The sequence below is a fragment of the Rhagoletis zephyria genome, unplaced genomic scaffold, assembly GCF_001687245.7.
Source record: "Rhagoletis zephyria isolate East Lansing unplaced genomic scaffold, Rhagoletis_zephyria_1.1 Rzeph_scaffold_00418, whole genome shotgun sequence".
NCBI lineage: Eukaryota > Metazoa > Arthropoda > Insecta > Diptera > Tephritidae > Rhagoletis > Rhagoletis zephyria.
Window position 1 is genome coordinate 141,304 of NW_016157502.1, and position 15,988 is coordinate 157,291.

The following is a 15,988-nucleotide window of genomic DNA, read 5'->3' on the forward strand; positions in this document are numbered from 1 at the left end:
ATAGTCGTAGACCACCAACTCCTGGGAAAGAGCAAAACAGCCGTCGCCAATCTAAGCCAATTGGTTAGAGCTTACCCCCTGCATTTGCGAAAGTGTAAAGAATAATATGCAAGTGGTTTTATAACGGCCATCGGCGGCCTTTACTTTTTCTACTATTTAATTTATTTTTTTAATTAATCAAAACGACGATTTTTCAGTATAATTTGGCTTATACCAATGTGGACATAAATTGCGTTATGACCTCTGAATCTATAGCGGAATAAGTGTAATTTTTGGTTTATAAAGTCAATTTGCAATGATTCAAATATTTTTGAGTGCTATTAGCAATCTTTTAAGTTAAATTTCAGTTTTTAAAATAGAGTTCTCAAATAGACGGTGTTGACTTACCTTTATTGTTTATTGCTTTAATAAATGCAATTTCTATTTGAATGTATTGTCAGGAATGTATTCCAAGTACCATTAAGTCTTTTGAAAACAAAAAAATTTTGACTTTCGTCCAGCTAGATCTGCTAGCCGAACCACTGTGCTGTGCCTGCAGCACCCTCCAGTTATCCACCTTCGTATGACCAATCGTAAAGAGAGTTAGGTCAAGAACGTTCCTTGATATGGGTTCAATATACGTCGCTTCTTCACCTCTATTAGCTACTACTAATTCTTTTTGTAATGTAATGTTTAGAAGTAACTCACCTCTTTCATTCGTGCTGGATCCTACTATAAGCGGTTGCTTCCTATCGCTAGCCACTTCTACCGTCAAGTCGCCTGCAGTTCTTACCTTATTGTGCGTGTTGGGAACATATCGCCACCTGAGTGGAACATCGACCTACCTCGGCAGCCAGTTCAAAAATGCCCTATCTCAGAAAACTTTTCAGAATTGGATTGAAGAACGCCCTATGTATGATTTTGATTGAAAAAGGCCCTATCTCAGAATTCGGTTGAAGAACGCCCTATCTCAGCTGCCGATTCAAAAACGCCCTATCACAGCACATTTTCAATGTATTTTTAGCTGAGAGAGGGCGTTTTCGAACTGGCTGCTGAGATAGGTCGATCTTCCACTCAGGTGACGATATGTAGCGTAGTTTTCCGACTTGAAGCCAGAAACTAGGCTGCCCGAAGCGAGCCAAGGTTCCTGGGGAAGAGAAGCTCGGCTGTGGCGATTTTACTTTTATGTAGATTTATTTGAAGGACCTTAGCCATTACCTTTACGCTCCTCAGGGTTGGTTGTAGTGTCCAGCTCACCCGTCTCCATATTGCGTAGGTTGAGAAAGGACTGTAAGATCTCTTCAATGCCGAGATCGTTCTCCACTTCCCCAGCCTAAAGCGTGTTGTGGTTGTTGTCGGCATGGTTTGTCTTTTTTGGCGAAGGTAAACGCTACCTACGCCCCAAGCCATCTTGCCGAATCGAGCATATAGGATGTCCTTAGCTGTCTTATTTATCTGGAGGATGCCACCCTCATTTGACGATGGCTTGACCATGCCCAACACCTTCCAGTCAGCCGTCGGTACGTCGGGGGTTTGTCTTTGCAGTAGGCGCATGTGGACCTTCGCCTTCGGGATCGACGGAATCTCGCTGCGATTTACTATTTCGAGAGATATCCCTCCCATAGGCCTTGGAGACCTTTTACCGCTCCCTTTACCCATGCTAACGACTGATCATCCTTGCAACTTATAATTTTTACACCGCTGAATCACCCTGCTCCGTCAAATGTCGGCATAGGTGTGTTTGACTCCGCGTCCATTTAAACGAATAAGGCTTCAAGCAGTTTCATTTCCACTGCCTTCCACCTCTCTTATGTCATCTGTCCGAGTGGGTTAGTGCGGCCGATGAGCGCCACGACCAGATGTCGCTTGGCAATCACATTGGCCGCCGCCGCACATAGGGGTATTTGGCCGATTTATGTTAGATATAGCTTAAGCAAGGCTCATACCGAGTTTGGTACAGATTCGTGAAGCGGATACTGAGATACAGCATTTCATAATAAGTGGGCGGGACCAACCCATTTTCCAAACATTTCATAATAATCCTAATTTGTTCCAAAATTTTACTTCACATACCAATTTTCAACAATTTGGATACAATACGGAAACGCTTGGGGCAACGTCGCCCGTAGATGCACCAAGGGTTTAATTTTGAAATGAAATAATCAAAAACAAACACCACGGATTAATTCAATATATAACACAGTAGCTTTATTAGTCAAATTGGTGAAATATGTATTGTGATTNCTTTGGATACAATACGGAAACGCTTGGGGCAACGTCGCTCGTAGATGCACCAAGGGTTTAATTTTGAAATGAAATAATCAAAAACAAACACCACGGATTAATTCAATATATAACACAGTAGCTTTATTAGTCAAATTGGTGAAATATGTATTGTGATTTTTGGTATAGAATATTACCTTGAGAAATACGCAGGCGTAGTGGCTGGATCGCTTTCGGTGTGGTCGAAGTGCTCGATACAAGTGGCCGAGCTCTTTTTAATGGAAATAAGTTTACCCGCCAAGCAGCCAACTGTTTGGAGGGGAAACTTAACGAAAATTTATTCAACGGAAAAGGACATTCATATGTATTTACTAACGGCGTATCAGTTATTTGGTCATATATATACACATTTATGTGAGTGTGTGGATATGCTCGGTTGCATGAAAGTGCATTTTCACATTAGGTGGTTCACCCGTTTAGTTACTTGGTTTAGCGTGGAGGCCTAAACACAATATTTACTGAAATATCGTAGATTTATCTAAATTTAAAGATTTATCTTAATTTAAACGCTTGTATACCCAAAACTATTTTTTTTATCATCAGTAATATAACACCAATGTAAAGGAAAACAAATGTTTATTCCGAAATACATAATATAGTTAGGTTCACCTTACATTCCCGCAGATTTCTAGCTACAGGACCCAAAGGTCCAAAAAACATCACGTTTGCTTATATCTCGAAAACTATTCTTTTTAAATTAAATATATTCATATTCTGATTCAGCGGCCTCAAATTCATCTAAAAAGTTGAAATTTGGTGTTAAAATAGATCTAAAGTACTGTTACTATATACTAGTTGCGTTTTTAGATTCTTCTTTAATACATTTTCTAAGTAAAGAAATACCACTTATCTAACATTTTCTGCGGGCAATCTTTTCACACTACATTAGCCAAATTTCTAAGCTTTCAATTGAACAATGAATAATAACGCGATCTCTCCCGGGGATACAACAAATTCCTTAATATTCCACAAAAATGTAAAAAAATACTCTTTGAAACCAGCTATTTTCATTACATTTAAATTAAACTTTTGCTTAATGAAATGTTAATAAAAATTAACACTTAAATGCATTATTACCGCCTGTATGCGGATCCATCACTACTTTTTAAGAATACAATGCAGAAATCAAAATATTAACTTAAAACCGTCACGATCTTTCTAGATATCGAAAATTTATTTATAAGCAGCGTTAGAATATTCTGTTTCCGGTCAACGGTGAGCGTTCGCTGTCCAATTTAGAAAAGTGAGGGGGACTGGGAAATGTTATTTGAAATGTTTTCTATCGAACGTGACTATTTTTTTAAGTTTCCTTCAAACTTGTGTCAAATTGGTTGATGGCCGCCTCAATCGTTCAAATACCCCTTTGTGTGCCGCTGCCTTGGATGTAGGTGGCAGCTGTATGACCTTGGGCCTCCTTGTAGCCTCGTCCCTACATTTATGTTTCTTTAGAGGCTTTGCTGCCTCTTCTTTCACAGGACGCTGCCTTTTGCTCGCCTGCGCCGCCACAATCTGCTCCACGATCCGGTTTGCGAACTGTGGATCCTTAGCTGAAATACTGGCTTCGCAGCGTAGTAGGACCGTTCTCTACCTCCTCCCTAGCGCAAGCCAACATTTTCTCCTCCTCCTCAGTCCGGTTGGACCTATCACTAAGTCGGTCGCATATTTTGACCGCAGCCCTATATCGCGCCTTACTCTTCAATCCTTGCTTGCTTGCCCTCGTCGTCGGTCTTTTCCTCCGTTCAGGAAGAACATCCTCAGATTTGCCCGGAGAGCTTAGAAGAGCCTCTTCTCTGTTCGTGCTTAGGCTTACCGCGCTTTGCTGGTTCGAGTCTTCTAGGACTATGGCACAATTGCGCGGCAAGCCGTGTCTGGCAGTAGTACTAGAACCACTGTGGACTGCTCCCTCCACAGTAGAGGTGTGGCCGCAGGCGACACAGCCTACGTTATCGCTATGCCCGCCGGTGGTAGTGGAGAGTTTATACCTCGGGCGTAGCTAGCCCCCGCCAGCTTGCACGACTGCTTCATAAAAACAAGCCTACTTTGCAATAGCGGTGTTAACAGCGATGCCCATTGGCCAGTCGGCACCCGCTTGTAGGATATAAGTATCTAGGAGGATTTTCGCCGACCTTCATACCATGTAATTGCACCATAATTCGCAAAGGCTCTGTGAAACAGTTGTACTTATGAAATTGAATTTTCTGATTTTAAAAATATTCAACACGCTGCTTAACGAGGCCAAGCACAATCTGTGGTCGATATCGGTAAAGTAGTTTTTATATACGCATATGTGATTTAAGTGGGCGGTGCCATGCCCATTTTCCCAAAATTAAAAAAAAAAAAATTTTTTTTTGTTTACGAGACATTGTATATATCAGTTTTGAGTAAATATTGATTGTTCTTGTTGTTGTAACAGCATACAGATTCCCGAAAGAGTTTTTGGGGAGTGTTGCTGGAGTGGCAGTCCTTGGCCAGATATAAATCTGGGTCGTTCCGGTTACGTAGACCCGACTGTCGTGGGAACGAGAGAATATGAGCGTACATTAAATATGATGAATAAAGTAAATATTGATGAACTCCTTCGCCACACTGCTCAAAAAATCTGCACGTCCGGTACACACACACAAATAAATTCAAGGCCGTATTTTTGCTTAAATTGTTTTACTTCGACAATTTTTATGCAATTCCATTAGGTGAGGTATCAATTTATTCGAAAATAAATGTTCTTTTAGATAAATACCACATATTCGGCAACTTTCATAGACATTTTTGAAATTAGTGATGATCAAAGTTGAAAAAATGAAGAGAAATAGGGGCCCATTAAAATTTAACCGATGAAAACTCCCAACAAGCCAAGTCTAACAATATATTGTTATAAAATGTTTTAAAGGTCTATAAATCCTCTTTTCAAAACTTGTTCGATTTTTAAAATCGGATGGAAAATAGTCAAGCTATTAATAGATAAGTGCATCAAGTACGAAAATAACGGTTTTTTGGTATAAAAGAATGGAGGGTTCAGGAATCATACGGGACCTATTTTCATGTTGTACTCGACCATACCTACAACCTACATTCCCGGGGAGTTTTCTATCTTCTCCCTTTCCTCCTATCATGAATAAAAATTCCCTGTGGATTTTTTCTTTTAAATGGCGGAGTTGAGCTGTCAAAAAACAGTCAAACAGCTCTTTCGAAGTTCGGATTTCCTTCTCCCAAATTTCGGGGAAAATGCTACTCTCGTAAGAGTTAAGAATTGGAGGATTTCTTTCTCGGGAGAAACAAAATTCCCGGAGAACAAACTCCCCGGGAGTTTTCATAATTGGGCCGCTTGTTGCTTGGGACTGCCAGACCGATGCCGTGACCAATCTCTGACACCCCTGCTGGTGCTGGATTTCTGGTCATCCTCACTGGCGTGCTCAACTGGCTCCTCTGCGGCTAAGCGCTCAAGGAAACCTACTGTTGGACCTATTGCTGTTGCTGGCGTACCTTATGTAGTCGGCGCTTCCGTCGCTTTTACCGCTGCGTTTGAAGTGGTTGCCATTGTTGTTGATTTTGTTTTGGTTGTTTTATTTTTGTGAGTTTGTAATATCTTGTTCGTACGACTGCCTGCCCGACGAGGCGAGCTTAGCAGTCAAAATAGTTGGAGGGGATCTCATCAAGTCCACCGCGCCACCGTTACTCCTCGATGCGGCCCGTTGTCTAAGAGGCGCCGTTAAAATAGAGCCATTCCCTCCTGGCTGCAAGCCGTCTAATAGGCACGGTGTCGCATCACACCCTGGATTAGGAGGCGGCAGTTCTTGGTCACCGATCACCATCAGCCCCACCCTGGAGAAAACACTGCGCGGAAGCTACAAGCGCGTCAACGATGCCCCAAACCAGGTATGGGGCTGGTCAACCCCGCACCAACGACCAGGTGCCTGCCCTAGCGAGGGAACCCAAATGTTTGTTGGGTTACCATATTGCTAATAACTCGAGAACGAATTTGGAAAAAAGGCGAATAAGCGAACACTGGTCGCTGTACGCATTTTTTCAAAACACCAAAATGGACGGTATTTTGCTTTCCGGTTTTTTATTTGGCTTCTTATTTTTACGAAGCAACTTCAAATATATGTATATGTTGAAAAATAGTAGTTATAAATCAAATCAAATGAATAAAATCGCTAAAAATTTGTATGGTTAATAAACGTTAAAAATATTTCTTTCCCATTGCAGCGTACAAAAAATTTCTCATCCATGAACTCTTGTGAACCAACTCTTTGTTTAGATTTCTAAATTGGGCCCACTTTTTGGTTCAGAACAGTTTTTTTAGGTCCCTGTAATATACCGCTTTGAACATTTAAGTGGGGGGGTATGTCTGACAAAATGTACCGAATGTTAAAAGAACTCGTTTCTGAAATAATACAATTCAGGACCTTTTGCCATGTTGTATATATGTACATATGTATATACAAGTAGGTAGGTACATATCACAAAAAACTTTTCAAGAACGCCCTATATCAGAATTTTATTGAAAAACACCCTATCTCAGAATTTGGTTGAAGAACGCCCTATCTCACTTCAAAATGTATTGAAAATGTGCTGATATAGAGCGTTTTTGAATTGGCAGCTGAGATAGGGCGTTTTTAAAACGAATTCTGAAATAGGCCGTTCTTAAAAAGTTGTTTGAGATAGAGCGTTTTTGAGCTGGTTGCCGAGATAGGTCGATCTTCCACTCAGCTGTCGATATGTAAATTCCAATCATTAATCCAATTGTATTTTTTCAACAGAAATCTTTCGATTTGTATGCATTGTGTAGAAGCCTGGCGTCCTCCTGTGATTTGTTTGAGGCTTTGTTGGAGAATCAAGATTTATTACTTGAACTGGAACATTTTTCATTTCTTATCGAAGAATCTGTGAAAAATCGTGTAAGACAAACTACGCCTTATTGTATCAATTGCTTACATGATCGGAGAAACTGCAACCATGCCAAAATCGCTATCCTCTTTTCCGGAGGCATCGACTGTTCGATTCTAGCCGCTTTATCAAATAAATATGTCAAAGAAAATGATCCCATTGATCTAATTAATGTAGCATTTGAAAAGTTAGATAGTACAGGACGTATAAGCTGGGACGTGCCTGATAGATTGTCTGCTAAATCTTCTCTCATGGAGCTAAAAAACATATATCCACGACGGTAATTTATTATCAAACCAGACAACACCCATTTACATTACCATGTTTTTTTCAGGAGGTGGAACTACGTGGAAGTTAACGTACGGCGAGAAGAGCTTCATGATAATTTACGAAATCATATTAAACATCTTTTATACCCATTAAATACGGTTTTAGACGAATCTATTGGTTGCGCATTTTGGTTTGCTTCCCGCGGCAAAGGTATATGCTCAGGAAAGGAATATATCTCAACTGCAAGAGTAAGTTGTTTAAATTATTATTATTATTAAAACAATAGGTCTAACCCTCTAGAAAATTGCGAATGAACTAAGAACTACAAAGTACAAAGTTTTAGACGCATTGAAAAATGTGTAGAGTAGCAAGGCGAATTTATACAAGGTGATGTTACTAGATCAACTGATTTCGTATATATGTTTCGCGTCACGGCTTAGAATGTCAAATTGAAATATTTTGTTTGCATTTCCACACACACCTACAAATTTTGACTGAAATCTTTAAAAATAGTAGGGCGCATTTATAGTCAAAAATCTACACTAAAGCTGGTTGCAGCTTTTTGATAAAATTTTCAGTGAAATAAAGCTGATGAGATTAGATTTAGAGGAGGGAGCAGGTCACCTAGTTACCGAAAACGATCTATTGTAACAAACCTCTATTTAACTACAGGTCATCTTTAATCCACGTATTGCTAATTAACCTCGCGAGGTCCTTTGGCTGAATGCCATTAGGTCGTGTGCTTCTAGATACGGTTATCCTAGGAAGCGAAGTCTGGTTCTGGTGAGGGCAGTGGGCGATCGCCAAATGAATTGAAATATCACGACCGAGTGTGCGAAAGTGTAGTCGTCATGTAATCGTTGCATCATGATTGTACGATGAAGCAACTATGATTGGACGACCAATGTGCAGAAAGCCTTATTGTTAGTATTTTGTGAATTACTTTAAGGGTTGCGAAGACAAGTAATTTATTAAACGCCCAGAGGAAGTAGGTCTTGAGTACCAGTCAAGTAGAATGGCGTTACTTTTTCAGTGGATCTTGACATCCAAAAATGGTATACGGAAATTGTTCTCTGATTCCATAGCGAATTGTAATTTAGGATGATATTCGTTGAGTGTTTTGAGAATAATATCCGCATTATTTCGTTTTATAATAGCAAATATATCGTCAACGTACTTGGCAATGACCTTGATGTCAATGTTGAAATTTTCTTTGATGTTTGTAAAAGTGTTGTCTAGGGCTGCCAGATATCTCTGTTGCCAAACCGGGACACTTAAGTGGGGGAGAGGCCTCTCGCTCCCTTCCCTTTCGTTTCGACAAAAATTACGTACGAAAGGATGTAGTAAAATTTTATTTTGACAAACAAAAACAAAAACATAAAAACATGAGATCATGAGATCATTACAAGGTACACCAGCAAAACAAAACAATTTATCACAACTAAAGCACACAGAATTTTGCACAATGCATGTACCTTTTTTGTTCCTTATAAAAATACAGTTTATACTAAATACATCAGAAAACATAAAAATAAAATGTCTAAACTTTGTGCAAAACTCGGGAAAATGCAATAAATTTGCATACAAATTCGAAACTTTCTATTCAGACTTTTTTATAAAAATTTTGAAAATGAAGTTTTGCAACGCATAAAAATTTATTTGATTTTTGGTATGGTTTTTACTGAGAGTTTCTTCCATACAAACTATATTCGAGATTTTTTTGTATGTGAACAGTGTGACAGTGTCAGCAAAAAATAAATAATTGCAAAAAATCAACGAAATTTTTTGGTAACTTGAGACTTGCACTTTACTAAAGCTACATTTTCAAAATTTGTCTAAAAAATCTGATTAGAAATTGTGATCAGATGAAAGAGTCTCCGAGCCNTATGTGAACAGTGTGACAGTGTCAGCAAAAAATAAATAATTGCAAAAAATCAACGAAATTTTTTGGTAACTTGAGACTTGCACTTTACTAAAGCTACATTTTCAAAATTTGTCTAAAAAATCTGATTAGAAATTGTGATCAGATGAAAGAGTCTCCGAGCCAATAATTTTGTACGGCACGGTACTTATCAAGTAATCTAGGTCTCACGAAAGAAAAAAAATTAAATACAAGGTAACAACAAAATATCAGTCATTTGTTTCGTTGCTGTGAACTTGTTTCAAAACTTCTGGCTTTTGCTTAATATAATTGTAAAACTCTGTGCATGTCATTTTAACGTATTTAGGTACATACTTATATTAATCATTTACTATTGCTAAATTAAAATAAAAAATCGCATATGAAAGAGCACTAACCCAACTCGTAATAAATTTAAGTATACAAATTTTAGTATTTAGTATAGAATTATTCAATTGAAATACGCAAAAAATTAAATGAAGCGCTTTGCACTTAACGGATGCTTTTTCATAATAAAGTTAAAAAATATTTAAATTCCATGCTGCCTGTAATGGGATTTGAACCCTGACGCTCTGGAAATTAGCAAATTGTGGCAAGCATCTTCGTGCACTCAGCTACAGCCAGACATGTACATAAATGTGCATTAAAATGTTCAGTTTGATTCAACACCACGTGTGCGTGGTATGAAAGTATTGTTTTTAAATACGAAAATTTTAAAATGATAATCAAATAAAAAATATTCATGTTTACTATGCGTTATTTCCCCCAGTAAATTCATCAAATTTTTCTTAATATTACAACGCGTTTTATCTCTCAGTGTAGTCATTTTTATGCAAAATTTGTGCAATCAAATCGAAAAACGGGAAACTTAAACGAAACCCGGGACATTTTAAGGTTGGACCGGGACACCGGGACAAATAGTCTAAAACCGGGACATGTCCGGGAAAACCGGGGCGTCTGGCAGCCCTAGTGTTGTCTAATAGGTAATCCATTATAAAACCGGGACATGTCCGGGAAAACCGGGACGTCTGGCAGCCCTAGTGTTGTCTAATAGGTAATCCATTACCATGATTCAATAATAAAAGGTTTGCTCAAAAAGCAGTTTTCTCGCTCCCTCTTGACAAAATCGGCTCCCTTAGCAAAGCATTGTGTGTGGGTTCGTGTGTGTGTGCAAAGCTTTTGTAAGGGAGCTAAGGGAGTGTCAAAACTCTAATGTCAATAATGAGCAAACCTTTAATTAGTGAATCATGATCCATTACAACGTCAGCTATTGTAGGTGAAAGGGGGTTGCCCATTGGCATCGCAAAAGTTTGTGCGTAGAAGTTTCCGTTGCATTCGAAATAGTTGTTGTCTTTCAGATAAATGTTTAAAATATTTTGGAATTTGTTTTTGGGGATTCCTGTGGTCTGCTGAATTTTGTTTCACTTTTTCATAATAATTTTACCTGCCAAGTGTGTTGGAATATTTGTGAATAAAGGATCACATCAAAGGACACCAACAATTCTTCCTCACCTATTTTTATATTCTACAATCTTTCTTTGAGTTGAAACGCATTTTTAATGTTGTATTTTTCGGAAGTGAACTTTTTAAGTGTTTTATCTACATGTTTAGATAAACCGTAACAAGGGACATTAACCGACAAAGAAATTGGCCGAAAAGACAAGTCCGGTTTGTGCAGCTTTTCATAAAGTGTAGGTGCCGTCACTGCGGTGCACGTGAGTTGTTGTTTCTCTCTTCAATAATTTTGTTTCTGTATAGATCGTGGTGTTGTTTTTCCTCTGTAGCGTGATTGTTTTATCGTTTCTTATTGTTTTGTAGGTGCTTTTGTCCTCCAGTAGCTTTTTCATCTTGCCCGTGTAGTCCGCTTTGTATAAATAGTATCACAGTTTTATTTCGTTTATCCACATCCGTCAGAACAATCTCATCTTTATGCTTTTTTAAAAAAGTTTTGGTTCTGTTGAACGTTTCTAATATGATCTTTTCTGCTGAATTTTGTCTTATATTCCTCCTGAATTGCATAATTTGATTGTTCAGTTTACATCTGGTTGTTTCTTTGGTTCTATTTTAAACTTTTATCTGAAAGACAACAACTGTTTCGAATGCAATGGAAACTTCTACGCACCTACAATAGCTGACGTTGTAATGGATGACCTATTAGACAACACCTTTTCAAACCTCAAAGAAAATTTCAACATTGACGTCAAGTTCATTGTCAAGTACGTAGACGATATATTTGCTATTATAAAACGAAATAATGCGGATATTATTCTCAAAACACTCAACGAATATCATCCTAAATTACAGTTCACTATGGAATCAGAGAACAATTTCCATATACCATTTGTGGATGTCACGATCCACCGCAAAAGTAACGCCATTCTACTTGACTGGTACTCAAGACCTATTTCCTCTGGGCGTTTAATAAATTACTTGTCTTCGCAACCCTTAAAGTACAAAGTGAACACAGCGAAAAATCTAATTCACAAAATACTAAAAATAAGTCGCCAACAATTTAAAGACACGAACCTAATGAAAATAAACAAAATTCTTGCAATCAACAACTACCCGCACCACTTAATACAAAGTTTAATAAAATAAAAAACTTCAGAAATAAACAAGGAATTCAACAGAGTACCGAATACGAAAACAACCAACGATACGAAGCGATATCATAGTGTCACATACATCCCTCGATTTTAATAATAATAATAATAATAATCCCAACGGTTTTTACCCTCCATTCCCGCCCATCCACACGAGGGGCGCAGTCCGCATGACGTACGGAACCAATATTTTCAATTTTNTTGGATTCCAAACCACCGAGCCGTATTCCAGAATCGGCCTAACTAATGTTGTAAACAGGGTTTTAGTGATATAAGGGTCACTAAATTCTTTTGACCATCGTTTCAAAAATGCAAGTACACCTTTAGCTTTGTTGACTGTCACATTAATGTGAAGATTAAAATTAAGTTTCGCATCCATTGTGATACCAAGGTCCCCAAAATTGTATACCTGTTCCAAATTATGGTTATCTATTGTATAAGAAAGTGGCTGAACAGTTCTTCGCGAGAAGCACATTACTTTACATTTTTCCAGATTTAGAGAAATACGATTTACATAGTACCAGTTAGCCATCTTGTTTAAGTCTGCTTGTAGCAAATGCTTTTCTTTGATTGATACGTACGATTTCTAAAGTTTCACATCATCTGCGTACATGAAAATTTTTAAAAATTTTATATCTGTAGAAATATGGTTTATAAAAAGCAAGAACAGAACTGGGCCTAGGTGGCTATCTTGAGGGACTCCTGGAAGTAACATCAATGACGTCAGAAATAGTATTTTTAAACATCATCCTTTGTGATCTATCATAGAAGTATGAAGAGATCCAACGTAAAAAATTAGGTTGAAGACCAAGAAGATCAAGTTTATAGATGAGCAACGAGTGACATACTTTGTCAAATGCTTTACTGAAGTCGGTATATATAACATCAACAGTTTTGCTTTCACTAAATGCTTTTGAGATATAGGATGTTAATTCAAGTAAATTTGTTGGAGTTTATTTGCCTTTGCAAAACCCATGTTGACAGTATGAAATGGTAGAGGAGATAGATTGCGTCAACTGATTTGTAATAATTGCTTCAAATAATTTAGGAAATGCAGAGAGCTTAGCTTTAAGGACTTCAGGTAAACTAATACATCATCGGGAAATATTATTGGGGTATGTATTGAGTTAATTGGACTTAGTTTAAAAGGATAGTCAAAGTATGCTTGGGAGTTAATGGAGTAATTGGATTCAAAAAACTGAGCGAACATGTTAGAAATTGTTTGATTATCACTAGAGACGGTATTTTGATACTCCATGGCGGAAGGAAACGCGCGTACATTTCGCTTGGAGTTTACGAAATCATAAAACGTTATGGGGTTATATATTATACGTCGTTTGATTTTACACAAGTAAGCTTTATAACACTTTTTGTTTAATTCAAAGAACTTGTGACGCAATAGTGATTATTTTACATAGTATGTGTGTAAACCGGCTTTTTTGTGTAATTTAAAATAACGTGACTTTTTTTTTTTAGTGAACCATAACTATGTTTGTTCATCAGGAACACACATGCGTTTAGCACATACTTTTCAAATAATTGATTTACAGTAAAATTAAAATGTGCAACGCTTTGCTCAACCTTTTCTCTGTATATAGGCCACGACAATTCTTTAATCAGTTTTTTAAAGTTAGCTTTCGAAAAATCAAAGCGAATATTTGGTTCGTATGTTTGGATACCGCGATTTTGACCATTGTTTATAATTTCGTAAGATATCTCAATAGCAGTGTGGTAGACATCTTCGGGCAAAACTAATGGGTCACATTTATTTACTGCGGACTTAGATGCATCATCAACATAAACAAGATCTAATACTTTGCCAAACTTATTGCGAAGTACATTAACTTGATTTAGGCAGAGTTCAGCCATCTCCTCTAAAAATACGTTGTTGCATGCACTAGACGAGAAAGGTACGATATAATTGTCAATGATGTTCCATGATACATTTGGTAAATTAAAGTCACCCAACACAATCATTGAATCAGAGGGTTTAATCTTTGAATTAATTGATTTCAGTAAAGAGACATGTTGTGAATACACTGATGAGTCAGATCGGGGAGGAATATAGCATAGAGCTAAGTAAGTAAACCCCCTTCCAACCTGANTGATTCAGGCAGAGTTCAGCCATCTCCTCTAAAAATACGTTGTTGCATGCACTAGGCGAGAAAGTTACGATATAATTGTCAATGATGTTCCATGATACATTTGGTAAATTAAAGTCACCCAACACAATCAATGAATCAGAGGGTTTAATCATTGAATTAATTGATTTCAGTAAAGATACATGTTGTGAATACACTGATAAGTCAGATCGGGGAGGAATATAGCATAGAGCTAAGTAAGTAAACCCCCTTCCAACCTGANATGCATTTGAATTCTGCAGATTCAATGTGTGGAAGACTAACTTCTTCGGATGGTATTGAAGAGTCTACGGCAAAGAGTACGCCAACGCCGATTCTGTTCTCCCGATCTTTTCTGTAGATATGATAATTATTTGAAAGGATCTCTGAATTAAAAATGTTAGGTTTGAGCCAAGTTTCAGTGAAAGAAATTGTATTATAATTGCATTCAAGGCCATTAAGATATAAATTCGTTAATTTAGTATTTAAGCCTCTTACGTTTTGATAATAAATACTTAAAGCAGTTATAGTAATCAGTTTTTTGATTCAGTATTCTAACGGGGAATATTTGCTAGATTATTATTTTTGTTGAGCCTATACTCAAATTCACAAACGAAAGCTCCGGAAGACCAAAAAGAACTACTAAGCAGCATGTCAAAATTTTCTAAATTTACGGCAATTTAAATGAAGAAATATTTCTTTCATATTTAAAATTAAATTTTCTGCTACTTAAGTTGATAGTTTTACTAATTTTGGACGAGATGTAAAACTTTATATCGTCTTCGGAAGTATCCCGCGAAAATCTATATACAAATATAGACTTCTTTGGGGGAACCACAACCAGTCTCCTAATATTAGACTCGATTACCGGCGGAAGGGGTTGAGTAACTGAGTTACTAATTGAGGGTAGAGTAAGCGTTAGAGGATTAGATGACGGTGCCACAACTTCAACGGGAGGATGACGACTACGATGTCTGTGGACATGGAGAAGAGAGGTTAATTAAGTCATTCGGAAGATTGTTCTGACGTGGAACGATTATCATTCATTAGGCGGGATATGAAGACGCTTGCGTTTTGACACACGAATATCCTTCATAGATTGTACGGTATCCAAGCATTTAAAAAATTTAAACACATTTTCATAATGCTTAAATTTTTCGGTCAGTGCCGACAACTCTCTCCCCACCTCAGAAGAACAACTTAAAGAGATCAACTTCGGTTGACCTGCACTTTAAGTAAGACCAGCGCAGGCCTTTTCCATCATTAATAGCGTCCAGAGTTCTACCTGTTAAACCAGCACGTTTTAGATGGCAAATACCATCATAGAGCCTGCACGATAGGTAGCGTTCAGAATCGCAAGTATCATAAATTATAACAATTTAGGAGATGATGTAAATAGCTTTAAAAAAATTTAGCGAACAGATTGAGTATCACTGTAATTATGATACATAATAAACGCAAAGCGAACAGCTGTGACAAGAATTACTAAGTAAACAAAAAGAGCAAAAGAATAATAATAATAATAATAATATCCCAACGGTTTTTACCCTCCATTCCCGCCCATCCGCACGAGGGGCGCAGTCCGCATGACGTACGGAACCAATATTTTAAATTTTTGTTGCCGAGTCACGATAGGCAGGAGTTTGTTAAGTGTCGAGATCTAAAACTGTTCAGCTACAGAACTAAATTCATCAGCTGATTTTATGTATTTATGTCAATAATTCACTTATTGAGAGAGGAGAGTATCGCTTTCTTAATGCTGAAAAGCGGATCTGATATATCAAACGTGCTGGAATGAGAGTTAAAATCCTGGCATAAGCAACGGAGTGGGTCGTGCAATTCAAAATTGGTTTTACAAGCTTTCAGAAATATGGGACAAAAGTGTCTTGATACGCGTGAGGGAACATTAAAGCTTACATCAGCCAGAAGAGACGGACTTGAAATTG

The 15,988-nt window shown here is 37.7% G+C and overlaps 1 protein-coding gene across 1 annotated transcript in view; it reads left to right on the forward strand.

The window, feature by feature from the left end:
* The window catches only part of LOC108359599 (asparagine synthetase domain-containing protein CG17486-like), a 116,699-nt gene that overhangs the window by 86,543 nt on the left and 14,168 nt on the right, over nt 1-15,988 (forward strand). The window contains exons 3-4 of the mRNA XM_017611519.1: nt 7,023-7,429; nt 7,484-7,667. Coding sequence (XP_017467008.1) covers nt 7,023-7,429; nt 7,484-7,667 — 591 coding nt within the window. The remainder of the gene's footprint in view (nt 1-7,022; nt 7,430-7,483; nt 7,668-15,988) is intronic.